The 27,152-nt window shown below is 36.4% G+C and overlaps 2 protein-coding genes across 3 annotated transcripts; one reads left to right on the forward strand and one right to left on the reverse strand.

The window, feature by feature from the left end:
- Positions 1 to 986: 986 nt before the first annotated feature.
- Positions 987 to 12,489, reverse strand: arfgap2 (ADP-ribosylation factor GTPase activating protein 2). Of its 2 annotated transcripts, XM_059564627.1 has the most exons (17): positions 12,352 to 12,489; positions 11,558 to 11,676; positions 11,373 to 11,445; positions 10,946 to 11,077; positions 10,110 to 10,190; positions 9,091 to 9,196; positions 8,948 to 9,004; positions 8,513 to 8,551; positions 6,807 to 6,859; positions 4,496 to 4,632; positions 4,177 to 4,308; positions 3,866 to 3,994; positions 3,641 to 3,790; positions 3,433 to 3,559; positions 2,511 to 2,601; positions 2,258 to 2,379; positions 987 to 2,155 (listed from the first exon to the last, which is right to left on the reverse strand). In XM_059564627.1, exons 1-17 carry the CDS (start codon positions 12,421 to 12,423, stop codon positions 2,135 to 2,137), a joined length of 1,641 nt encoding a protein of 546 aa, XP_059420610.1. In that variant the 5' UTR covers positions 12,424 to 12,489; the 3' UTR covers positions 987 to 2,134. The 2 variants fall into 2 exon arrangements, with proteins under 2 accessions (XP_059420610.1, XP_059420611.1); XM_059564628.1 differs by lacking the exon at positions 8,513 to 8,551.
- Positions 12,490 to 13,004: 515 nt separating this feature from the next.
- On the forward strand, positions 13,005 to 23,517 carry LOC132155878 (signal recognition particle receptor subunit alpha-like). Its single transcript, XM_059564629.1, has 15 exons — positions 13,005 to 13,076; positions 13,159 to 13,308; positions 14,003 to 14,086; positions 14,184 to 14,347; positions 14,530 to 14,690; positions 14,776 to 14,935; positions 15,208 to 15,355; positions 15,442 to 15,563; positions 15,674 to 15,792; positions 18,250 to 18,336; positions 18,431 to 18,603; positions 20,589 to 20,802; positions 20,878 to 21,041; positions 22,794 to 22,892; positions 22,982 to 23,517. The coding sequence occupies exons 2-15, from the start codon at positions 13,186 to 13,188 to the stop codon at positions 23,108 to 23,110; spliced, it is 1,947 nt and encodes a 648-aa protein (XP_059420612.1). The 5' UTR covers positions 13,005 to 13,076; positions 13,159 to 13,185; the 3' UTR covers positions 23,111 to 23,517.
- Positions 23,518 to 27,152: the final 3,635 nt, after the last annotated feature.

Consider the following 27,152-nt stretch of genomic DNA (forward strand, 5'->3'; position numbering starts at 1 on the left):
ATCCGAGACAAACTGAAAGCGGATAAAGGGATTCTTCACCAAAATGTGTTTTGTCCATATATCTATTATTCAGGATTTTTCTTGTTTGTTTGTAACACTAATCGGCTCCATTTACCGAATATAGCCAGTCTGCTGTTTCTAAACCTGTAATTCTTTGATTGTGTGACTAAGTAAATCTAAAGCTTTGACATGGAGGGGAAGCCAGGGATACAAAGGGATAATGCGACTCTCTTATCACCCACTTTTAATTTAACTGCTGTGCAAAAAAGACTGAAGGAGGATTTACGCTTACATTGATCTTTTGTTTGTATGTAGATGCATTAACAGAAGGTGACATTTATGTGTGTTTTTGTACCTGTGATCAAAGGGTCTTTTAGCACTCCTGAGCAGACTTAAGAGTCAGGAACATCGTTAAGTCTTGAGCACTATCACATACAATCTGAACCGGGAACTGTTGTGTTTTTATAACAGCCCCATTTCTCTGGCACGGCTGAATGAATGCAGAGGTCGGAGGTCGTTCCGCTCCTGTGCAACAGGACGAAAGACATCCATTGAAAAAGAGCACAAGAAAGCCCTGACCCACATACAGACTCCTTTTTAACCCTGTAAAGCCTGACATATTAAATAAGTGCAAAAATATGATTTTTTTTTTTTGGAAGTTTATTTAATGTTTAGACAATCTGAACATTTTGAACAAATACATGATACATGAAAATATTTAGCTCATACTCCAAAAAGAAACACCTGTTTTATTCAGAGACTCAAACTGATCAATTTAGAGGCAATTATGACACAGAAGCTTTACAAGGTTAACGTCGGCGAGGCCAATCCTCTACTCATTTTATTTTTTATTAAGGTTAAACTGTAAACACGCACTTTGTGTGCATTAATTATTCCATTACCACTCTTGTTCATTTTGCACTTTATCTATAATCCTTGTCATAAAATGATTGTTGGGTTTATTGAATTAAAGTCTTAAACAGCTGTTGTGGGGGATTTCAATCTTTATTCTCACAAATCTCAATAGATTCTTCTCAACAGGCTACATTAAATAGCTTTTATTTCAGACTGCAGTTGGATTGTAGTTCTTTATTTTCAAATTTAGCACTGGGATACAAACGGACAGGCAGACAAATACCATTCCCCAGCTCCCGGTCTGGCATTAACCCAAAAGAAAAGGAAAGAAAAGCTTTAATGCATGTACTAGAGAACAGAACTGCACATGCACATAACCAGAAAACAGACAACAGTGGGTCAATTTTAAATCGACTATTTTGACAGCTGTCAATCACCTAAACTGAGGGCGTCTTATTAAATTGTCGTTGATTATATCACGTCACTGTTAACCTCCTCAGTCCGCTTGGTTTCTTGAGCATTTTCTCTGTGAAAACGAGTGAATGCTGGATATCAGATCCAGCACCAGTGTCTTCGGCTTATGCTTGCATGCAAAACAAACACGGTTCAGTTTAAAATCATCGGTCCTCCTAACAACTCAAAGTCCCAGGAATCAATCACTCACACATCCACAAAAAGCCTCAAGAACTCGTCCTTGACATGCCAGAATATATTGCACAATATATAACGGTTATTTTATCACTTAAACTTTGTCAGCTTAACTAATAATGTCAAATGCATCAAAATCGAATAGACTGCATTTAGGAAATGGGCTCAAAATATTCAAAATGTATAAATACACAATATGGGGTTCCCTTTCCTTGTTTACTGAATGCACTGATGTCTTCGGATACCGTTAAAATAAAAAAAGAAAGCCATAAGAACATACTAGCACTCCAATTATGCATTTAATTCCAGACAAAATACTTTTCAAAACCATACTTATTTGAAATCAAAGACCAGTACATGGCAGAGAAAACAGGACTGTTGGTTCAAACAGAAAGCACTGTGATTCTGAAGACAAACTTTACACTCTTTCCAGTGCTTCAAATAGAAATTAAAATACTGTCAGCAAGAGTGTCTACAGTGGTCTGGGGAGAGACTGGAAGCTCCCGGGTCTTGGTCTTTCTCTCTCTCTCTCTCGCTCAGATGTGGGTTCATGTATGAAAGACACACCAGAGCCAATCAATGATGTGCATCCTGTTTAATACAACTTCCGTTTCAATCTAATGCAGTCCTTTCAGTAAGATCCATAGCGATCCTGAACACACACGATCAGATGGAGTTAATACAGCTGATGTGGAAGTGTGTATTTGTGTGTGTGTGTGTGTGTGAGAGAATAGACTGAAATGTGTGTGTTCACCTGAATGGTATTCATAACTCCGTTAGCCAGCACTGCCATCTTCCCTGCGACAGTCTTCACACCTTGCTTGAACTGAGCGATGTCCGGACCGGAGGGAAGCACGTTGTCAAATCCTGATGAGCCTACAGAGATGTACACGAATGAAACCGAGAGGGTTCCACAGTCTTCTTATATAATACATCAACAGATCGAAGACTTTTGTCCATTTTATAATCTAATTATAAACAATATTGCTGAAGACAGAAGTGTTTACCAGAGGAATGGACACTGCCATCTCCAAACAGATCAGCGGAGCTGATGGAGGTGCTTCCAGACATGCCTTCTAGACGAGTCTTTGCTTCATACTAGGGAGGAAAAATTACAAAATTAACTATTTACATAAAACTGTAAATGAATATTTAAGATTTAAAAATACTAATATATATATATAAAAAACAAGACAAATGTATACATTTAAATGATTACAAATTTGTGGACATTTTTGTAGAAACCATGTTACACTACCATTCAAATGTTTGGGGAAAGATTTTATAAATTTTATTCATCAAGGACAAATTAAATTGATCAAAAGTGATAAAGACATTCATAAATTCTGAAATTATGTACTTTGGAACCTTCTATTCATCTAAGAAGGCTGAAAAAAAAGTTTTTTGTTCATCTTGAAGTATTACACAAACTACTAATCCACAAAAATACTAATCACCTAAAACTTGCAGTATATTATCTTATTTAAAAAAATGACCATTTATAATATAAAAGATGTATTTAATCCATATATTACAAATAATTGTTAAACAATATAAATATTTTAGTAATGTACTACAAAATATTTTATATAATGTATTAAACATTATGTAAAATACGTATGTGTGTGTATAAACAAAAAGGTAAAATTTTATACAATTCAAATATACTAAAATGCATCTATATTAAAATGTTCTAAATTGAAATTATGTATATGTATCACTATATTAACAAAACACATAAAAGTATATTATATATATATATATGTGTGTGTGTGTGTGTGTGTGTTTGTGCGTGCATTTGTACATCTTTTACAATATATAATTACAGATTAAATATAAAAAAAAAAAATTTAAGTTACTAAAATTGAAAAATTAGTGTCAAAACCACGTCAGAGACTCAGAACTCAAGCTGTAATGGGCTCACTGTACCTCTGGGTTGCTCTCACGGCCGAAGAACATGTCAGACGAGATTGCTTTAGCATTGGCAAACTTCTGTCGTGCTTCGCTGGACTCTGTGACAGGCACAGACGCCTCAGGTTTCCGTCGGCTGGGCAGCCTGAAACACATCGTGTCAACAGTCATAAAACAGCCACAAATCAAATTACCCTCTACTGGATCAGGAGGTTATTCAACAGACCTTTCTCCGATTGGCTGGATGCTAGAGATGGTGACCTCACTGTCTTTAGGCTCCTCCTTCTCCAGAGCCCAGGAAGAGAATGATGATCCTCCATCATTGTCCCATCGTGAACCAAAGCTGTCTCCTGAAGTGAAGGGGTTGTCCTTGTACCTGAGATCACAATGATTGATACAAATGACACATGCATACACTCACATTCACAAATGCTGTCTGTCACAAACATACTTGGGCGGTCCAGAGGTGAACCCGGGCTCATCAAACATGTCCAGCTTAGAGCGAGAAGAGGATTTGACTCCGACCGGGGTCTCCTGCTCGATCACCTGCATCTCCGCCATCACGGAATGAGACACGGCACTGCAGATGATCAAAGTCACATCATATCAGCCATTAAGCCGAACGTACAATAAAATGAACAAACAGACACATCGCTCAGCATCCTGGGCTATTCATCTGCTGCAGACAGTGATGTCATGCTGGAGGGGAGTGATGTGATTAATGTGACAGTGGTTAAATCGAGGCTGTCGCCGTGTCTTTACCTCCTGTTGCCGAATCCCATGCCCAGCCTCTCCGCCTGTTCCTTCTTCTTGCCCTCAAGGTTCTTCAGTTTCTTCTCCTCCATCTTCCGGTCAATCTCCAGCTCTTTGTAGGCCAGTCGCATCGAGGCCACTCTGTGAGAAAAGAGGGAATGCTGAGGCTATAGCTCTGAGTGCACGGTTAGAGGAGTCATCGTCTTACTCAGACATACACTTTACCATTCAATAGACTCTAATCAAAATCTTTTAACAAAAAATAATCTGTTTCACAGCATCTGCACATGTCCAAGAAATGTTGAATTTGTGGCATCTGGAGACTCACATGGACTCTTCGGCTTGTTTTTTGGTCTCAGTGGTCTGTTCCTCTCTCATTTTCTCGGCCACCTGGGCTTGTTTTTCCACCTCAGTGAAGCTCTTGCTGCTCACCTTCTGGGCACCAAGACCCTTTTTAGCGCCAAGCTGAAATTAAAAAATGGTAACAGTGTAAAGACATTTATTTATTACATTCTGAAAAAAGTAGCACCTGTAAACATAACCATGAATTTTGAGGTTAAACTACAATATATGCTTCTATAGATGGTTTAGAATTCATGTATATTTATTCATAAAAGTACAAAACACATACTGAACATATTTTGTTCCATCCATATATATATAAATTAGTGTCAAAATTAATGTGTTAAATGCAGGGTATTCTTTTTTTCTAGGGTTGGCCACTCCACTCACAACTGCTGCTTCTGTCTCTTTTCTTTTCCTTGACAAGAATTGAGTTTATTTAGACGCAAAATGTATTTATGACCACATAAAATGGGAGACTTTTCAAATGTGGACTCCAACGTCGCCTCAGTGCCAGGCGTTAGTCAAAAGAGTTCAGAAAAGGTACAGGTGATGAGGGAGCTTCAGTAGAACAACAGCGTTGTCAGGACATGTCAGTAAAAATGAATTTTCCTGTCCTGTCAACTCTTATACTGTGCTTGTAGAACCTGCTCTTCAATTGCACCCACAAATGCGGCACCTCGTGCTATAACCTGTATCACAAGCGCAAAAGAAACTATGAGCATGCACTTCTTTTGACGAAGTGATGTCATCAGGTAAGTCATGAAGTTAACAAAAAGATGATTAAAGCTGCCCTGCCTTAAAACTGTTCATGCAAGTATTTGTTAAATGCAGTGGTTTTCAAAACATCTAACAGACCCGATTCAACCCATCAGCTCATTAGTAGAGACTTTAAGACCTGAAGAGGGTCAGAAAAGGAAAAGAGAGAAATTTCAATGCATAGCAGATCTGCGTCATGTTCAGCAGCGGCAGCTCTTAAAGTAATAGCAGCCAAAATAACCTAATAATTAGCTGCTTTGATGTCTGTTCATCAAAGAACAAAAAAAAAAACAAGAGCAAATCGATGACTTTTGTATCTTAAAGGGTTCATCTTTATTTAAATTAGAATAGTGTTTGATAATTTAATTCAAGTTCTATATAATTCCTACTTGCTGAAGGGCTCATGTAGATAAATATGACATTATAATGGGTTTATGTGAAGATGGTTTTAAGTTCACTTAAATTAGAAGTTGTTATTTTTAAAAGTCTAATAAATGTTCAAATTGATAGCTCTCAATCATACTGTAATCTTGAATGACTAGTCAATGGGTAATGTTAGGAGGAAAAAAATTCATAGAGACATCAGTAGTATCGGTATCAGTGATACTCGCCTTCAGTCATAAAAAAGATGAACAACGCTTGATTGTGCCATCCCAAAGAAACACAAAGTCACTTTCACGGACTTTTATATTAGATGTTCCCTCCAGGTGGAATGACCTCCCAACTCAATCCGAGCAGCTGAGTCCTTAGCCATCTTCAAGAATCGGCTTAAAACACATCTCTTCCATCTTTATTTGACCCTCTAACTTTAACACTCACTATTCTAATTCTTTAAGACCTCTAACACTATCTTGCTCTATTTTTTTCTATTCTATCTGTTTTCTTTTTATTTATTATATTACTTAAAAGCCCTTGCTACGTGTATTGTGTTAAGCTAAATGAGACTTGTTATAGCACTTATATATCATTGCTGTTGTTTTTGATTAATTTTATAAAAGCAAAAAGTACTTAATATTTAGTGTAATTTAATACATTTTAATTTAAATATCTCAGTACCATAATATTACAATAAACATCCTTCTCATGAATGAGAAGAGAATTGTGTTTTTACAGTTGCAATTATAGTGCATATAAATACAGTAACATTTTTATTACAATACATTTAGTTTAATCATTGGAGTACCATAATATTAAAAGTCATTCTCATGAATGAGAACTAGAGAATTATGCTTACTTGTTAATTCGGTACAATTCGGAGTAAAATATAATTTGATTTTGAGATTAAATATGACCCAGACATGTTGTTGACAGATTTTGTGAACTTCATTAAAAATCTGTTTTTATATCTCCTGCTTTAATAAAGAGAATTGAGGAACCTCTATTTAAAATATTTAAATATTTTTTTAGGCAGAGCTACTGTTCTAGTTTCTGTATAGTGCTGCAAGACTGACACCTACTGACTAACACTGAACACTGCAAGATCAGGAAGCACAATTCCCTCAACAGGAAGTGACTGTGGGCACTGATTGTTCACCTACCCCTTTCTTTGCAGTGGCTGGCTTCTTCTTTCCAATAATGGAGGGTTTCACTTCTGAAAACAGACAGCATAGTCAGAGAAAGGTAAACAGGAAACCATTTTCTCCTAGATTATTCCAGAGAACACAACTGCTCCAGACAAGGATCATTAGTGCATGGCGATAGAGCCAACGGTGCCCTGAGAAATATCATGCTGGCAAAGCCTGAGGAAAGAAAAGAGGTCACACCTCACATAATCAATTCGATTTTCATTCGAGCAAGAGTGCGTTTAAAGTGTATACATGAACACTGGGAACATCCATGCAGCATTACTATTGCATATTGATTCAATGGGTTACATAAATTAGCCATAAATCTAGTGTCTTGAAGCTTTGTGATAAGACGAATGCTGAAATTGGTCTTCAGATTTACATCCACTGCATCCTGATCAACAATGAAAAGCCGCTCTAATCTCAATCCAGACCAGGAAAAAACACAGCAGAGCTCTGTGTCCAGTCTGGAAAGTGCATGAAAGATCAGAAAACCCTACATTACACTTCTTCTTTTGGTCAGCGAGCAAGTTTACACACCAACTATGGGAAAGTGGGATAAGATATGCCACTTTTGAGTGGAATAGGAAGGAATAGTTCACCCAAAAACAGAAATTGTTGAGTTCAACCAGCTGATAAAAACATCTCAATCTACACGATTGTACTGAACTGTTTCTGCTTGTAAACACTGCTTGATTTGTGCATATTTCGCTCCTGATTCAGAAAAGGTGGAAAAAAGATAGCTTGATGGATTTGTTTCTTATAAGCCTGCAGCTTTAATTGATGGACTGGAGTGGTGTGGATTATTGTGATGTTTTTAATCAGCTGTTTAGACTCTCATTCTGATGGCACCCATTCACTGCAGAGGATCCACTGGTGAGTGATTACTTTCTCTGTATCTGTTCAAATGAAGAAACAAACACAGGTCACAAAAAGTGGTTCAGTGACAACTTGCCCCACGTAAAGAGTCAGAACTGGCAAACACTCAGTGAGTAAGAATAATTACATAGCATATAGATATGTATACATACATATAATAGGGACGTCGTCGTCAATAATAGTAGAAATGTTTGTAGTTGATAATCATTAAAATGATCAATTTGAAAGTAATGTTCCAGGTTTAATAGTTTAATAAGCCCAAAATATACTTCAGTTTTTATGTGTAAACCAAGGTATGAATAAAGTGCATAAAGTTTATCATCAGCATATTATGTGTGAACTTTATAAGCACAGCCAAATTTTGCACATATAGCCCAAAAGGCTATGATTTCAGCTGTATTTCGTGTGTGTTTGTGTCAAAAATGAATTATACTTTGGGCTTTAAGATCTATTAACAGCATATATTTCATAATGTTGATCAGCACTGAATTTCTCAATTTTAAATGAAGTCCCAGTCAACAACTGTGTCAGTGCAATAAATACACTGTCCCTGATGACACCCTGGACAGATTTGAATTGGTAAGAAAATGCATAATTATTTAAAAGCAGTAAAGACTATTTCTACGTTAACATCAAGCTTTTAAAATATGAGCAGTTTTGCAGTAATATGATAAAGAGGAAGGGGTGGAGCCAAAGCGGCACACACACACTCAAATTAAGTCTCAGTCAAGCGCAGAACCATGCTGCTTCATTCTGAACAGCCAATAGGCATCCTGCCATTTCAAAATCATTCATATCACCTTCTGGAGAATCTGCAGACATCAATCTCATTGAGTCGTCTACAGTAACAGAACAGACAACAGGCTTTCAATTCATTTGCAAAGAATGTTGCAGAACTACATTTGTTGGCTTGCTATTACACATACACATGATTTTAAGAACCTTAAGTACATAGTTATGTGTTTCTGTCATATTTATAAAATATTTTATAAACCATGCAATTTTACAAGTACCATAGCACTTTTTTTACTTCATTCCATAGCATGGGATACTTCATTAGTTTTCCAAACAGGTCCTGGAGCTTGACTTAGTGATTTACCAATGTTTGGTGAGAAAATACTTCCAAAATAATATGGGGAATTGGGTGGTGAAGGGAGAAACTGAAACATTGGGGGTTGTGATGTAATGTACATTCTGCCTGAGCGCTCTGAGCATGCATTCTGGGAAACACTCACCTATTGTGGCTTTAGGACTTGTGCTCAGTCCTTCAATGCTTGGACCCTCTTCAGGTTCTGGTTCACACGGACAAGAAATTATTAAATATAAAAGTACCGACGATGAAATGCATGCGATTTGATATGTAATGTGGTCCACTCACGAGTGCTGGTCTCTGAACTCTTAGGACTGTTCTGCTCCAGTTGAGGGGTTACAGCTCCATTCTGATCTGTTAGGGACGGGGACGCCATGTTCCAACTGCTGGCAGGCTGCAGGAAAGAGAACAATTATTACATTTAACCCATAATAATAATAAAGGCATATCTGCATGAGCACAATCTTAAAGAGATAGTCCACCCTAAACTGAACATCATTGTCATTTTCAGTCATTCATAATACCAGAATGCACTAAATCCATTTTGATTATTTGAGTAAAATTGTGTTTTCTTTACCAAGAAAGTGGCGAGATGAAAACCACTATTTTCTGTTTCAAACTTTCACATAGCATCTTTACGATATAATGACATAAAAAATTCAAATCCAGATTTTGATTATCAAAGATTTATTACAAAATTATTTTTCTCCCAAATGCAATAAATCCATGAAACATTTTATATAAAAATTTTTCAAAATGCAATAAATCCATTGAATCAATATGAGAGTTATTTTTCATATTGAAACTGATGAAAATACACAACATAGTAAGTTGATCCGCATATGACAGCCTCTGAACTTTCAATTTCATCATGAACAAGAACAATATCACATTAGACCACAGAAATTCCAAAATTACATTTCCCTTACATTAAACTTCCAAAAGTGCATTAATCTTTGCCATGTTACATTCATTTAGTTGACTAGTGCTATGTGCTGTATTAACAAAAACATAAATACATGCAATATCACATTCATAATCGAATGCGATTCATCTATTGAACGCGATATAGTGTGTATTAAATGCATCTGAATAATTTCCATCAGAAAGCACATGGAGATTTACTGGTACTATTAATCACAGAACCGGCTTTAATGATAAGATGCACATATGACAAACCACATATGATTTATCATGCAGCCCTTGTTTGTTGATCACAAAGTAGTTTTTTTTTTTTTTAAATAAGTACTCCTTTAGACATCAAAACTCAAATTCAATTTAAAAATCCACAACTCTCTGTGTCCTACCAGTGTGTGCTCGTCAAAGAAGTCAGTCTCTCTCTTCTCTGTAGGTGATGCCTGAGCACAGCTTGAGTTGTCAATCCACAGCTACATAGTGAAAGAAAGAGGAAAAAAAAAAAACTAAATAAATGTCCTAAATGCAGCTCCTCAAATACTCACTGGTTGTCTGCTGTGCTTTCAGAACTAGTGAGTCTGGGAGGAAAGCTATGTAACATGGAGTTTGTTCAGAGACTCAAGTTCAAAGTGTATTCAATATCACAAACACCACAGCTGCATATAAAAAAAGAGATGAAATCCGAATACATCTTTGCATTACATTACATATCTAAACAGCGACATATTAAAACATATGAAGAAATAATATATTAATATATAAAAAAAAGTGTCAATCACATAAACAATAAGTTAAAGTGCAAGTGGTTCACAATTAGTAGGTTGCATGTCTGTTTTCAACATCAAAAATCATACATTCAATCAAACTCTTCCACAAAAACACTAATTAAGGCAAAAGAATATATGACCCAGACTACAAGTTCACTTGCAACAAGCATAAACATGGTTTTTGATACCCAGAAATGTGTAGTTCTCTGAATTATTGGGGTTTAGACACTAAACAATCAGGTAACTTATAAACACAGGCCTGTTGTAATAAAACTGACACACATGATGTCCAAAGTAAAATCTTGGAGCACAGCCAGTTTGAAAGATTCTGATTTTACCGCATGTCAATAGCATGACACAAAAATATCTTTAAATTTCCAATGCTGACAACAACTCCACAGGTCATAGTTCATTTTCTATGCAGCGATAATGCTGGAACAGCATGAGATTGGTATACTCACATCAGTGCCATACTTGGAGAGAGCAGCGTTAGCAAGCTGTCGAATCTTCTCTCTGTACATCTGAGCCGCACGACTGTTATACTTCGCATTGGTGTCATTGGTGGTACAGCCATGCTGGCGGAAAAAACCCATCTGAGCACAAAGAAAACATGGGAGTGATGAAGTGATGTGACATGCACAGTGTTTACAGGCTAAGTTTTAAAGGCAGAACTGCATGTATACTATATAGTAAGAAAAAGAAGAACAAACCACGTTGGTTTGTTTGTATTAAACACCATGCCAAGCCAAATTAGGTTTTCACAATTTATTTTTTTGCTTAAACTCTTAAACTGTATATGACTTAACTCTGTTTAAATAAATACATTTTCTCACAGGGTTAAAACCAGCACAATCTAATAAAACATGCTTCAGGGATAAAGGGACTAACCGCGTTGGCATTTCCTCCAACCTGCATACATCTCAGCTGAAACCAGCTCCAGTTGGAATCCAGTTCTGTGGATCTGAAAAGACAATATTCTACACTTTAACTCACCCTCTAACTCTCACGAACGAAGATATGAATTTGACGGCATAATTTAACAAGTAGAGAAGACAACAGAGTTCCAGACTGACCTGATAAAGCTCAAGTGCACTCCCAAGGAGCGATGTATCCCAGAACAGTCGATGCACAGAAACACTCCATACGAGATACTGGCCCAGCTCGGGTTCTTAGCAGCACAGTCAAAGCAGGCCTTAAACAAACACACCACTTTAATAAAACTGACTCATAAAAACTCAAACTGACTTAAGTCTTCATATGTCCTCTACAGGTTAATAACATGGGCTCCATGGTACTAAATGGTTGAAATGCACTTGAAGACTATAGACAGACAGATGTTCCATGTTTATGTTTATATAATATAAATTATGACAATAAATGTTTCAAAATACGTCCAACTGATCTGAAAGCACATTAATCCTCTATTTCATGCCCTAATATACATATTTTACAAATATGAATGACTTCGATCCATCTTCGGACATTCTAGACAGGCATCTCCGCGGGTTTTGAGCTAAAGTTACATTATTACAGAATAATTTTCTATTTTTCATCGCCGTTGCGTCATCCTCGTGTAACAGACAGCCGGCAAACGAGTGATTTCCTTCAAGACAGCTCATTGAGACCTAATAACTTGTTAATATCAAGTCATTAGTGTTTGACAGCTTGTAACAGGTCTGTTTTACAGGTGTGATACTGGAAGTAAACATGATGTGTTATTTGGGACCGGGGCCTCATCAAACACCGGTTTAGCGACACACAGATGACACGTAATCCCACCGGAAACACTCACATGGATGTCTCTGAACAGACTAGAACGATACTATAAACATTCACAGATAGGTTTCAATAAGATCTGGTGTGTTACCTTGTTTGTAGGTATGGAGCGCAAACGTTTAAAAATGGTGAGAATTTCTGTCTTGTTCGGTTCCGACGCCATCTTGCCTAAATGCCAACTGAGCAGAGCGGAAACAGAAACCAGAGAGGATCAAACAGACCGACCGGAAGTGATGTTGGTGGAAAATACAGGTCTCTATGTATATTTATATCTAGAATAAAGTTGTTGATTTATTATGACAACTTTTACAAAAGAATGTAGGTTTATTTTTGCACGTTTATGTATCCATAATACTATAATTTGATATGCAAATCAAGAATGTTTGTTTTTATTGTATGATTGTTTCTTGTTGGAGTGTATTTGTCTTGCTTCCCTGTTATATATTTATATAATATATAACACGGTAAACTAATAAACTATGTTATTGTTATATTAGTAAAAGCTACTTTTTAGACATTTGAAGCTGGAGGTTTTTTTTATTTTTAAGAAACATAAATCTGCATTTATAAATCAAATACTGATTAAGTATGAATAAATTATTCATTACAAAAATCTGAATTTTCTTAACTTGATGTTAATGGATCAAAATTACATATGGGATAGATCTAAATAATAATAATAATAATAATGAATAAATAAATAAATAAATAATATTAACGCAACCTCAGCAGCTCCACCGGAAGTTGCGTCACTTTCTCGTTGTGCCTCTGACGTGTCTGAGCGTGAGGCTTCATTCTGACGGCACGTTAAGTCAGGTGCAGGCCAACTTTTGAAGCACATATTTATTTATTTTATATATACGTTTTTGTTTAATGGTGTTTGTTCGGTTGCTCGTAGTATCGGGTTCACTGGTGTTTGGCAGAGATGCTGGACTTCTTCGCCATCTTCAGTAAAGGCGGGATCGTGTTGTGGTGCTTCCAGGGAGCCGGAGTCACCGAACCCTTCAGCGGAGCCGTCAACGCGCTCCTCCGCTCCGTCATCCTGCAGGTGAAGCCCGCCGCTGTCAGCTGTGTGCAGGAGGATGTTAAATAACTCGAATATTATTGACTTACAGGTGCATTTGAGTCGGAGTTTGTGCCTGTTGGACATACATAAGTGTTGCGTAAAGCTTGTTAGATACAAACTTGCAATTTTGACATTTGTGAAAAATGATTGTGAAATAAAAAGGTCACAGTTATCTTTTTTTATTTTTTTATTCTGTGGCAGGAAAGAAAAAACAGAATTGCAAGTTGCTAGATGTAAACTTTAATTGCTACATAGTCATAATTTTCAGTTTATATCTCAGATCTCTGCCCTTTTTGTTCTCAGAATTGTGAGATTTGTGCCCAAATTGTGAGATATAATCTATGAATTGCAAGAAGAACAAACAAAAAAAACAAAACACATTTTATCCGGTGGCAGAAACAGGCTTTTATTGTAAACAGCAGTAGCTGCTTACTCAAAGAATAGAAAACCACTAGTAAAAACAAACAATCCACAGATATTAGATCTGTTGATCAACTATTATCTAACTTCAAATTAATCAATATCGTCTATAATGCAATCCACACTTATTCCGCCTTTTTAGCCAAGTACAGCCTTTATTTTGATGAAAGATTCATCATAAAAATGTCAATTTAGATTATAGCAACGTGTGTTAAAACATATTTGAAGCTGAATGTTTTTGCCTCTTCTTTTGCAGGAGAGGAGTGGGAATAACTCCTTCACCCACAATGCCCTCAGTCTCAAATACAAGCTGGACAATGAGTTCGAGCTCGTGTTTGTGGTGAGTATAGATTTTACTCTTTTCAATGCAAACAATCTAATTTTTCAGATCAGTCACAGCTGTCCGTGTGTCTGATGGTGTGCCTCTGCTGTCTCAGGTGGGTTTTCAAAAGATCCTGACGCTGACGTATGTGGACAAGTTCATAGATGATGTCCAGCTGCACTTCAGAGATCAATACAAGAATGAGCTGGAGAAGAGAGGTGCACTAAAGTTTCTGCTCAATCATTTTGAATTTGGAGATGACTTCCACATACTTCTGCGGTGAGCTAGACCTTTTCCTGGGTCAATAAATATAAATATTTGTCAAAAAAAGCATATTTTTGACTTAAAAAAAATAATTTTACACACTTAAGCTTTACCAGCAGAGCTGTGTACACATTGTTATTTTATTTTCAGCACTTAAACTCTAGGCATCTTCATTATATGATGTGTGTGATTTGCAGAGAGGCAGAGGGGAGCAGCAAAGCCAAGCCCCCCGTCTCTATGAGGACTTTCAATGAGTCCCAGAAATCCCAGAAAACTGTGAAGTCTATGATTGAGACAAAAGATGGAGACAAAAGCAAGGAGCAAGTAGGCAAGAAAAGTAAAAATGCCAAAAAGGAGGGTGAGAGACGATTAATGAAGGAAACCAGTGGCTCTTCCGAAGCGACAGGTTGTTAATGCAACCGTTTTTCATTTCTTCTCTTCAGCTGAATCAGGAGGGGATCAGGCTAAAGCTGCCCCGCAGACTGCCTCGAAGAAAGCTATGGAGAATGGAAACGAGGGCCTGACCCAAGAGGAGATTATCGAGAGGAACCGTGCCAAGTTCATCAGTAAGCAGCTGGGTGGAGGAAAACCAGAAAAGTGCAGGTATATATTTCTCATTTTCGGTTAAGTTAAAATACTAAAATTATTAAATCTAATAAAAAAATAAAAAATTAATCTAAAAAAAAAAGTCAAAAACACAACAAAATACATTTTAAAACTTTAAATAAAATTCAAGTGAAATATAAAAAATCTAAATATTAACAAACAATATAATAGTATAACATTTTAGTATCGTTCACAAGTTTTTATTTTGTTGTGTTTAATTTGTAAGTCGCTTTGGGTAAAAACTGATTAAATGTAACTGTATCGTACAGTAAGTCCCCTAAACCGCAGAAGCCAAAGGGGAAGATGAACCGGGTGTGGGATATGAGCGGGAAGAGGATTGCAGAGCTGGATTACAGTGGAACCAATGGATACTCCAGTGATGCACAGAACCAAGACCCCGATGCCACAGCTGAACCGGTGAGCAGTCCATCATTACTCCTGACAAACGGTCTCAAACTCAAAACTTTGCAGATGAAACTGTCAAGTAACTGTGTTCCTCCCAGCTGATCCAGGTGGATTCAATGAAGGGTGACCTGCGAGGTGTCGATTATGAGTCCTCAGATGATGAAGATGAAGAAGTGCAAGAAGAGGACAAGGTTATGGTGGCAGACACTAACAAGAAAGGGTAACATTCTATTCAACACGGCCTCCAAATGTTGTATTTCTTCATCTCTACTCGCTGTTTCTGTGTCTACAATTGATATTGAATGTGCATTCTATGTGGTTTCCCTGCAGAGGCAAAAAGGGTGGTTTCGGGGGAATGTTTGGGATGCTGAAAGGCCTGGTGGGAGCTAAAAATCTGACTCAGGAGGACATGGAGCCAGTCCTGGACAAGATGAAGGATCACCTCATCGGTATGAAAATTGCACATCATTCAAAAATAATTTTGTTTACATGTTTTTAAAACGATTACAGTTTAGTCATGGAAAACCTGTGACAAATTGTTATATGGCGTTTTCTAGACCAGGAAAATTCATCAAAATTAACTTTGACTTTGTTTCTCTTACCCTCATTTGTAAGTCATTTTGGTTAAAAGCATCTGCTAAATGATTAAATTGTTAAAATGGATTAGAATAGATTAATTAAACTGTAAATTTTATATATGTATATATATATATATATATATATATATATATATATATATATATATATATATATATATATATCTCAGTGGTTTTCAACCTGTGGGCCGCGTTGGTAGTGCAGGTGGACCGCCAATTACTATTAAAATAAATAATATTGTTAACATATGTAAAAATCTCTAAGTCATAACATCATTTCATACATGTAATTAAATAACAAAAAATAACTATTAAACTGTAACTGTTGTTTTGTTCATTTCCAGTTCATTCTAGGTCTGTGCGATTGAATTGAAATCGTCATAAAATCACGATTTGAGTGTGCACGATTTATAAATAGCTTTTTAGCACAATTTTTTCCGCGGCCCCGACCTCCCGCAGTATGCTATCTGATCAATGCAACGCGCCTAGGGCGAGAACAGAACAGACTGTGGGCATATGCCTACATAACTCCAGGTTCACACACTGTCTGTGATGCGTCTTTTTTCCGAGCCCATGTTAACGGATCAGAGCGTTCACACTGCACACGGTAAAATAAAAATGTGCAAAAATAATTAATATCTAGCACATGAGCATAGAGAGAGTTGTGAGTGCACAGGATGCAGTTTGAGTGAGAGGAGACAGGTTTAACGCTGGTTTTGTGACAGAGCAAAGGAAATCTGCATGCAAGCAGAGAGATTCGTGCTCGCGCGTTATTTTAATGTGTTTTCGCGTTACAATAAATCGTGTTCTGTACTGCATACACATACTGTTACGCACTCCAGACGGAGTACATGTGAACCTGTATAATGTATAACAAATCTATTTCAACACCTGAGGCACCGCTACAATTAATGGGCTCTATGAACAATGCATGGCAAAAAAATAAAAAAATTTTTTCCTGCACACGGGATTTATTTATATTTTTGCCATAAGTCTATACATTTTGTTACACCTTAACTTAGTGATTATTTTGACTAATGTCTGTTCTGGAAATATGTTTCAAATTCATCCTGAATGCTTTCATGACTTTAAAGCATTTGTGTTTGTCAAAATCTTGATTAAAATCGAAATCGCAAAAGTGATCAATGAAATCGCAATAGTAGTTTTTTTTTTCATTTTTTTTTTCATATCGCACAGCCCTAGTTCATCCAATAAATACAGTTAACAATCTAGCTTCTGAATACTAAGTTATTAATCCAACAATAGCGGGGCCAGTTAAATTATTATTATTTTTTGCAGTGGGCCGCGCAAACATGTGTTTGGTTGTGTGGGCCGCGAGTTGAAAAAGGTTGGGAACCACTGATATAGAGATATATATATATAAGGCATCTTAAAATAAGATACTGTAGTTGAAAATGTAATAAATCTTTGTGTAAAAACAATTGAGTAAAATAAAAATGTCTTAAATGTTAAAATTGATATAAATGCATACTAAATTTAACAGTACAGTAAAGAGAAGCATAATGTTGTGGATAAAATAAAAAATGAGTAAAACTAAAATAGATTAAAATGCATAAAAATGATAAATTAATACATGTAACAAAATTGATTAAAATAAAATTGTTTAAAATTATTAATTGCAATCTTTTTTTAATCTATTTTATGAATAAATAATACATCTTACAGCACAGTATATGTAGAAAAAAAATGATCTGATTAAAATAAGGACTAATTTGATTAGATAAATAAGTGCATCGAACAGTACAGTACTGTAGGTGTAAACAAAGTAATAATTACACTATTTTTATAAAATAAAATAATTCAAATAATGAAAATTTTATTAAATTAAGTAAAAACATATCAAATGTCTAACAGTACAGTGATATAGGATTAAAAAAGCATAACCGAAACTAAATATTATCTTGATAATATTTTATGCATTTAGAATATTAATTTTCCACTGTATAAATTGGGTCTTTATACATGGAAAATGTATATTGCCTTTTAAATTTTAAGACACGTTCTCTCACATATAGATGATCATATTTATGGATTAAAAACCCCACAGCTAGTTATTGATCCTGATAAAACTTGCTTGTGAGCAATACAGGTTTTTGATTCATGACTAAATTGTTCTTTTTTCAGTCTGTTCTTTTTAATGAAATTATTGAAAAGATCAAAAATAAGTCTATATGAATTTTACCTGATCAAAATAATGCTTCAAGATTTAATTAATCAAGGAACTGTTTATACAGTCTACATTATAGCTTGGTCAAACTAATTGCAGTTTGTCTTTTCTTGTTTCTCTAGCCAAGAATGTAGCCGCTGAAATCGCCTCGCAGCTCTGTAACTCTGTGGCCAAGAAGCTGGAAGGCAAAGTCATGGGCACCTTCACCAGTGAGTGAACAGAGCTTTCACACACCTGTTTGTCTTGTGTCTTGCTTTCTGGCCTTCTGCTAATGTAAGTCTTCTCCTTGCGTTCTCTCTCCAGCTGTGGCCTCTACAGTAAAGCAGGCTCTGCAGGACTCTCTGGTGCAGATCCTGCAGCCCAAGCGCCGCGTGGACATCTTGAGAGACGTGCTAGAGGCTCGTTCTCAGCGCAAACCCTTCGTCATCACCTTCTGTGGGGTGAACGGTGTCGGCAAGTCCACCAACCTCGCCAAGGTAAAAAAAAAAAAACACCTCAAAAGGTCCTTACATTTCTTGAAATTACCCAATAGAAATTTACGGTCTGGAATAACTTAAAATAGACTTTTGTTAAGAAGTGCTTGAAAAATTATTATGCAATTGAGAATTTTAATGTATTCTGGTTTCATAAAAAAAGGCTGTATTTATTAAATTAAAATTAAATTAAATGAAAATTTTATTTATGCATTTAGCAGACGCTTTTATTCAAAGCGTGCATTCAGGCTATCAGTTTTTACCTATCCAAAAATATTATTCAATTATTAAATTAGTATTAAATCAATATTATAAAATATTTTATTAAATCAAAAATACTGTAAAAACTGTGAATATACTGTGAAATAATATTGTTACAATTTCAAAGAAATCTTTCTTATTTAAATACATTTTAAAGGTCCCATGACATGAAAATTTCACTTTCTGAGGTTTTTTAACATTAATATGAGTTCCCCACCCTGTATATGGTCCCCAAGTTTCTAGAAATTCTAATCGGTGTAAATCGAGATTTTACTATCTTTCTCTGTCTTTGAGAAGATGGAAGCTCAAACGGACTGATCTGGAATCTCCTCCTGGTGACGTTATAAGGAGAAATGTTACCTTCTCTTTCTCTGCTTTGCCCACCCAAATATTTACATATAATTCAGTCGCAATGTCAGCACAGGCGTAACAAACACACTTTTATGATATGGATTCGACAGCACCGGCACAAACAGTGAGTAACAGTGTTCATTACTGCCTGATCTGTGATCGGCGATTTCTCATGTGTAGTTAATCATTCAAGTTCACACAGACTTTCTTTATAAATCGTTTAATACTGTTTATGCATCAGTGAATCAAGCCAGTGACTAATAGATCAACTTTACGTTGTTTCTCTTAGTAGCATGAAAGAAATCTGTTATTTAATTTGTGATTTAACTATAGAGAGCGATCAAAGAACGCTCCCTTTTTTTTCAGAGCTGTCACACATTGCGAGTATATCTGCACTCTTGCCCAAACTGCCGTTACAATGAATGACGCTGTTATGCTGCACAACAAAGCTCTTACTGTATTCATGTGTTTGCTGTTAGTTGTTGTGAAAGCATTTTGTGAGAGAAAACGTGTTGCAATAATGACGAGATGACTGCATTCACGCGATAAACAGACTCTGTCTACTCAATGCTCATCACTGCAGCCTTTCATGTAATGGGACAAGATCGAAAAAATAATTATATAATCAACAAATCCACGATTCGTTAATCTCGACAGCTGTAGTATATATATATATATATATATATATATATATATATTTATTTATATTTGAGAGGGGTCCACATGTAATACACATTTCAAATGCAAAGATGTCAGCCAATTACAACAGTTGTCGTTTCCTCGGAGTCTCACAGCAGACACGCCCCTTCAAACAGAGCATTCAAGCCAGAGGGCTAATATCAGGATATAAAAAATGCTTTTTATTTCTAAACTTTAAATGTAAAAATCATACTAACAATATAAGTACACCTAAGGAAACATTAAAAAGCATTTAAAGAAAAGAAAATAATCCATGTCATGGGACCTTTAAGATGTAATTTATTCCTGAGATGCAAAGCTGAATTGTCAGCATCATTTCTCTAGTCTTCACTGTCACATTATCCCTCAGAAATCGTTTTAATAGGATTTGAATGAATTATGATAAATTATTATTGTTGCTCAATTATTAATAATAGTTCTCATTATTATCAATGTTGAAGACCGTTTTTGCTGCTTAGCATTTTCAGAATTCTAACATTCAGAAATAAACATTTGTAACATCATGAATTTAATGCGCCTTTACTAAATCAAAAGTATTTCTCTCTTTTAAAAAAAAAATTAACAACATTGATAATGATTATAACTTGATAATAAGAAATGTTTCATGATCAGCAATTCAGTACGGTATATTGAATATAATATAGAGGTCATGTGACTTTTTTTTTTTTTTGGTACAGATCTCTTATTGGCTGATCGAGAATGGCTTCACGGTGCTCATCGCGGCCTGTGACACGTTCCGTGCGGGAGCCGTGGAGCAGCTGAGGACTCATCAGCGCCGTCTGAACTCTCTGCACCCCCCCGAGAAGCACGGAGGGCAGCCGGCCGTACAGCTCTTCGAGAAGGGCTATGGCAAGGACGCTGCTGGGATCGCCATGGAAGCTATCGCCTTTGGTAAAAGACCGTGTGATTATAGAAGAAAGTAAACTTCACCAGGATTCTTCTGTTAACACGTCTCCTCTCTTGCAGCTCGTAACCAGGGCTTTGACGTGGTGCTGATCGATACCGCCGGCCGTATGCAGGATAACGCCCCTCTGATGACGGCTCTGGCGAAGCTGATCGCGGTCAACACCCCAGACCTGGTGCTGTTTGTGGGAGAAGCGCTGGTGGGGAATGAGGCTGTGGATCAGCTGGTAGGTGCATATGGCCTGTAGACGCCACTGCTTCATAATGTGTCATATGAATTATCCATCTTCAAATGTTTCTGGATAGGGCTTTGTGATTTATCGTAATCGTCATAAAATCCCGATTTGAGCGTGCGCTGTTTTTAAATTGCTTTATAGCACAATTTTCCCAAAGTATGCTGTCCGAACCAATCCGAATACATTGTGACTAAATGGAGCGCGAGAACAGAACAGACCTGGCATATAGATATAACGCCAGGTTAACACACTCCGTCTGTGTTGAGTATGCGGTGCATATTTTTTCCACACCCATGTTAACGGATCAGAGTGTTCACTGCACACGGTTGTGGTCCGGCAGTGTGGTCCAGGAGTGATACGTCTGCAGCAGTCATGCAGCGATCGTTTCCGCATGGAGTTTATTTCTGCTGTGCTGCACACGCGAATTGTCCATGGTAAAAATTGACATGTATTACATTATAAATGCATATAATTAATATTTACTGTTTCACAGTCAAGGCTAGATTCAAAACTAGGAAAAGTGCATTTTTAGATAAACAAGGCAATATAAGGATATGGCTGGACATTTTGTCACACCTTTACTTAGTGATTATTTTGCCATATGTCTGTTTTAGAGATATGTTACAACTTTTTGATAAAGCTCTTATTGGTTTTCTTTTGGAAATATGTTTTATATTCACACTGAATGCATTTATGACTGTAAAGCATGTCTGTTTCTGTCAAAATCGTGATTAAAATCGAAATCGCAAAAATGATAAAAGAAATCGCGTTCGCGAATCGTTTTTTTTTTTTTTTTTTTTTTTTAAATCGCACAGCCTATTTCTAGAAAATAAAAAGTGCCTTTGAACTGCAGAGTGCTTGATGTCTCGGAGAGCATTAATGCACTAAAATAATACGCTGTTACAAATATATATATTTTTTTTCAGTAAATTCTACCTTTATATTCATTTGAAAATTGTGGACAGGATATTGTTCAAAGATTTACACTTGAGTCTTTCAAGGAAGATCGAAAGAATGCCGTTAAAGTCCATAAATCATGATGGAAGATTTTTTTTTTTTTTTTTTAAGTAGAAATTGACACCTTTATTTAACAAGGATGCATTAAATTTATCTGCACGGTGTGATGCTTCCTCAATATTCCAGTGTGCGTTGTGGCTTGATCTTTTTAACTTAATGTGCAAAGAATCCTAAAAGTGTATCATGGTTTGCACAGAAATATCAAGACGTAAAAACCTGTTTTTTACTCTTAACATTTTTCGTCGATAAGTTTTTTTTTTTTTTATAGAAAACTATTATTTTAAATTGTAATGATATTTCACAATATAACTTTTTGTCGTTGTTGTTGTTTTATTGTATTTTTGCTCGGATAAATGCAGCCATGGTAACCAAGCATCAAAAACAAACAGAATAAATAAATAATCAGACAGACCCCAAGATATGTAATTACAAAAATGGATTGGTCAGTTTTAACTACTTTGAGAAGAGTAACAGGTACAACATGGCAACATCTATGTATAAGAACACTGAGAGACATGAAATCAAACATACACAAGGAGAAGTTAATGCTGTATAACTCCGTATCTGGGCTGCACAGGATATCCATGATGGTTTCCACTCTCTGACTTGTTCTGTTTCTATTGTATCCATTTGCATGTGGGAAACTGCTATCTGAAACCCAGTCCTGAGCTTCTCAGAAATATTCCACATCACTGTTGATGTAGAGGATGTTTGCTGCTGTTTTAGGTTAAATTTAATCAAGCGCTGGCTGATCATTCCAAGACTGACAAACCCAGGCTCATCGATGGCATCGTTCTCACCAAGTTTGACACCATTGATGACAAGGTATGACTCCAGGATCCTTTTTCATGGCTTTGTAACCGTTTATATGAAATGGATTTTGGTTAAGAGAAACTCCACATTGTTTCCTGTAGGTGGGCGCTGCCATTTCCATGACCTACATCACCGGTCAGCCCATCGTGTTTGTGGGCACCGGGCAGACGTACAGTGATCTGCGCAGCCTCAACGCCAGGGCTGTGGTCAGCGCGCTCATGAAGGCCTGAGATACACCACCCACATGACCTTCCTCTGCTGCTCCAGCGACGGTTTCGCTAAAGCTAGATATGAGACCCTCTCAGCTTCCTGTGAATGCAGACATGCTTTTCCTACAGGTTCAACTGAAATTCAGTTCTTATTTAGGATCCTCCTTTGTGTTTTGTTCCAGGAAAAAAAAATAGTGTTTCAGTTTAATGAGTGGAAGGAATATCATTTGACTTGATCTCACCTCCACAACCATTTTTGATTGACATGCAACACAGCCAATCAGACAGCATTGGTTTGGTTTTCATTTATGTAATGAGAACAACTGTTCTCTACGATCAATTGTTCTTGTACTTTCTGCCCACCCCCCAAAAAAAGATGGACTGAGGTGTTACTCAAATGTTATAAAAGATATATAATATATTCTAAATGTATTTTGTCTGATTTTCATTTGATTAGTGTGGGTCATTCAGATGATGGCCTGCAACCCAAACGGTCTCGTGAAATTCAATACCATAGTGCCTCAAAACTCATTACGTTGTTGTTAGGTTTTGTATGGTTTGGTGCTTGAGGTTTAAAGGCGCCTCAGCAAAGAGTTCTAAAATGCTGCGTATACCAAACTGTCTGAAGCCCTGCGAAGTTACATATTTGGTTTAATTCATTAGTGACTGTGCTGCCACTCTTTTCTTTCAGATCCCGTTTTCTTAAAACAGATTCAGGTCTTAATTCTCTTTCACCTCATGTTAATTAGCACTAGCACAGTGGCAAGACTGGAGAGCTTCATAGAGAAGATTTGTTGTATTTTGAGTCGAGAATGTGTAATATTTCTTAAATAAAAATGCTATAATAGCTTGTAATGACGTCATGTTTGGTACTCGTAGTTTGTAATTGGTTCCTATACTGCTATTCTCAGCAATTCTGTGGAAGCCCATTTTTCTGCCATAAGGGGAAAAAAATGTAACTGTTACTTTTTATCTCAAAATTCTGAGTTTTTATCATTAACAATATCAAAATGACATGACAATCTCAAGAATTCTGTCTTTTTTTCCTCACAATTCCAAGTTTCCATCTCAATTCTCAATTTTTTTTTTACCCTCTTAATTCTCTTTTCCTTCTAGCAATCCTGTTCATTTATATTCACAGTTGTGAGGAAAAGATGTATAACCGAGAGAAATAAACTCATTAATAGAATTGAATTGTATCCAAAAATTCAGAAACTTGAATTCCATGGCGAAACAGACTTCCATAGAATTGACATTCCATGTATCATTCCTACTGAAGTAATTCAAATAGACATGTCTGTTGTTTTGCAAAAACAAACATAACCTCATAGGTGTAGTCTGATTCTCTGAAATCCTGACTTTTATAGGCAGGTCATCCACACCCTCCTAAAATGCCTCGTTTAAACATGCCCCACATGTCTATGTCACGATGTGGGAAGATTTTCATAACCACCCAAATGTTCACGCAAACAAAAGGGTGTAACTTTGAGTCTTGTTGTTGCCACCTGCGCCATGCCTTGGAGACGTTGTTTCATTGTAAAAGCGAAAATACTTTGTTTGTTCTTCCAGAACCAGGACACAACTAGAAATCAGCAGTTAAGTTGTATTTACAACACTGTTCCAGAACAGTTCAAACCAAATATTTAGTGTGCAGTACATTTTATGGAGGACTTTTTCCTGATCCTGGGAGAGTAGACTACAATGCCGGCTTTTCTGACTCACAGTATGTAATATTAACATGTGTAAAGGTTTTGCCACTGAAGATTCAAACAGAGCAGCGGTTCTCAATTCCAGTCCTTGTGCTCTCCTACTCTGCACATTTTGTATGTTTCTCTTACGGCTTCAGATGCTTGTTCTATTCAAATGTAAGTGCCCTGCGAAGTGGACATCACAGGATATTCCAGTTCGAAGCAAACGTATATGTTCCATTTAAAGTGCATTGAAGTGTGTGAGAGGTGAATTTAAATTGTATTTATTAACAGATGTATATGATGTCACACTTGTCCGTGTGTGAAGACGTTGCGCAGTGCAAAATTATGAATGAACGTTTGAAGTGAGGTAAACTTCAACAGATTTTCCCTGCTCGGGGAGTAGGGAGCAATAAACACTGCGTAGAGACCATGTCAATGGGAACACAGTTCATGCACAGAGCTAGCTTCTAATGAGCTGATTATCTGAATCAGGTTCGTTAACAAAGAGAGACATACAATATGTGCAGAGAAGTGGGGCGCGAGGACTGTAATTGAGAACTGCTGGGAGTAGAGCTTGTTGTTTGCCATTTCTCTGATCACAAATGCAGACGTGGTTTTATGTGTACACGGCGCGATGACAGTAGAAGTCATTATTATCAGTAATTATGTCCCCACTGGATGCAATAAATGGCTCGTTTGAAATGAGTTTTATTGTTTTAGTCCTGTCTCGCCGGTGTTCTGACGAGGACAAGAATCAAAGTATGACGAGGGGCATAACATTTCCGTCACGTGCTTGAGGCATTCGGCCAATCACAAAGCACTAGATAGCTGACCAATCAGAGCACACCTCGCTTTTCAGAAGATGAGCTTTGTAAAAAAAAAAAAAAAAACCTTTTCAGAAAGGCAATGCATAGAGGAGGAAAGATAATCTACAGTATATGGAAAATTTTTTTTTACCTTAAACCGCATTAACACATTGCATTACACCACATACACAAAATAATGTTCTTTTTAGCAACATCATATGACCCCTTTAAGAATAAGGTGGGGGTAGATTCCTGAAAACATATTCACTGCACATTTGGTATTCAAACAGAAGCTTTATTTTACAACCGCATTATAAATACCTAAAAAGACATTTATGGACAGAGATGATACCACTAGTTAAAATACAAAGGGTTTATAAACAATTGTTTACATAACTTTTTACGGACAAAGCATTTACAACTAGAAATAGGGACTAACCGTCAAAAGTGCAATAAAATGTATTGAAAGCTGTGTAGCTTGAAAGGAATGATGGCATTATATCATTATCCTCATTATTAGTCTCTTGACAAGTTCAAGTAGATTCATGGAAGCTTAGACGCTTTTGTAATTAAAGCCTGAGAAATCACATAAATTTTAATTCGTACCTCGCGGTCGCGAGTGACGTAAAACTCGTCATCGGAGTGCGCGCGGACATCCGCGAGCCTCCTATTTTTTGTGACAGCGCGGTCAGTAGGCTTCAAAAGCACCAACTGCACATGTGCAGGCTGTGTGAAGAAGCCCGCTGCTGCTCGAACCTGTACAATCCGTCGATACAATAATAAAGACAGCCAGATGTGCAATAATTCTGAGCAATTGTCCGGATTGCTCACGCGTAAAGTATAACACGGGCTAAACGAGGTGTTTATTTAATTTCCTCCTCCTTACAGGACAGATTTAGTAATTAAAGAAATGTTCTTAATCATCTTTCAACCAATAAAAACAGTGTGTGTGTGTGTTATATATATAATGTATATGGGAGCTTCCACAATAAAATAAAAAGGCAAGTTTTTTTATAACTAATCTGACTTTATTTTTTTTAGAATCCTAAGTTAACATCATATTTCTGTATGCTGTTGCTGTTATTCTTACAATACTGTATTATGGAAGCTTGTTTCAGCCAAAGAATTAAAAAAATTAAATCAAATTAATCAATTAAATAAATAAAAAAATCTTGCAATTCTGACTTATTTTCTTGCATTTGCAAGTTTATATCTAACATTTCAGACTTTTCTTAGAATAACAAGCCTATATATTTTTTATCAATTTTGAGGTTTTATCTTGCAATTCTGACTTTTTCTTAAATTTGTCAGGAAAAAAAAGATACTGTGAGACAAAAAGTAACAATTAGATTTTGTTTGAGTGTGTATATACAGCATTACCTTTGAAAAATGATGTAATGAAAACTACATTTTATTAAAATCTGTATTTTAATTATTCAGTACAGCAAATGCAAATTAAACAGAATTGTACTGTACTGTAAACAGTACAAATCTTTTTTTTTTTTCATAGAAATTAGGGATTTTTTTACCGTAATCAGAATTTGAAGGTGGGAAGCGTTTAATTGT

The sequence above is a fragment of the Carassius carassius genome, chromosome 13, assembly GCF_963082965.1.
Source record: "Carassius carassius chromosome 13, fCarCar2.1, whole genome shotgun sequence".
NCBI classification, from domain to species: Eukaryota; Metazoa; Chordata; class Actinopteri; order Cypriniformes; family Cyprinidae; genus Carassius; species Carassius carassius.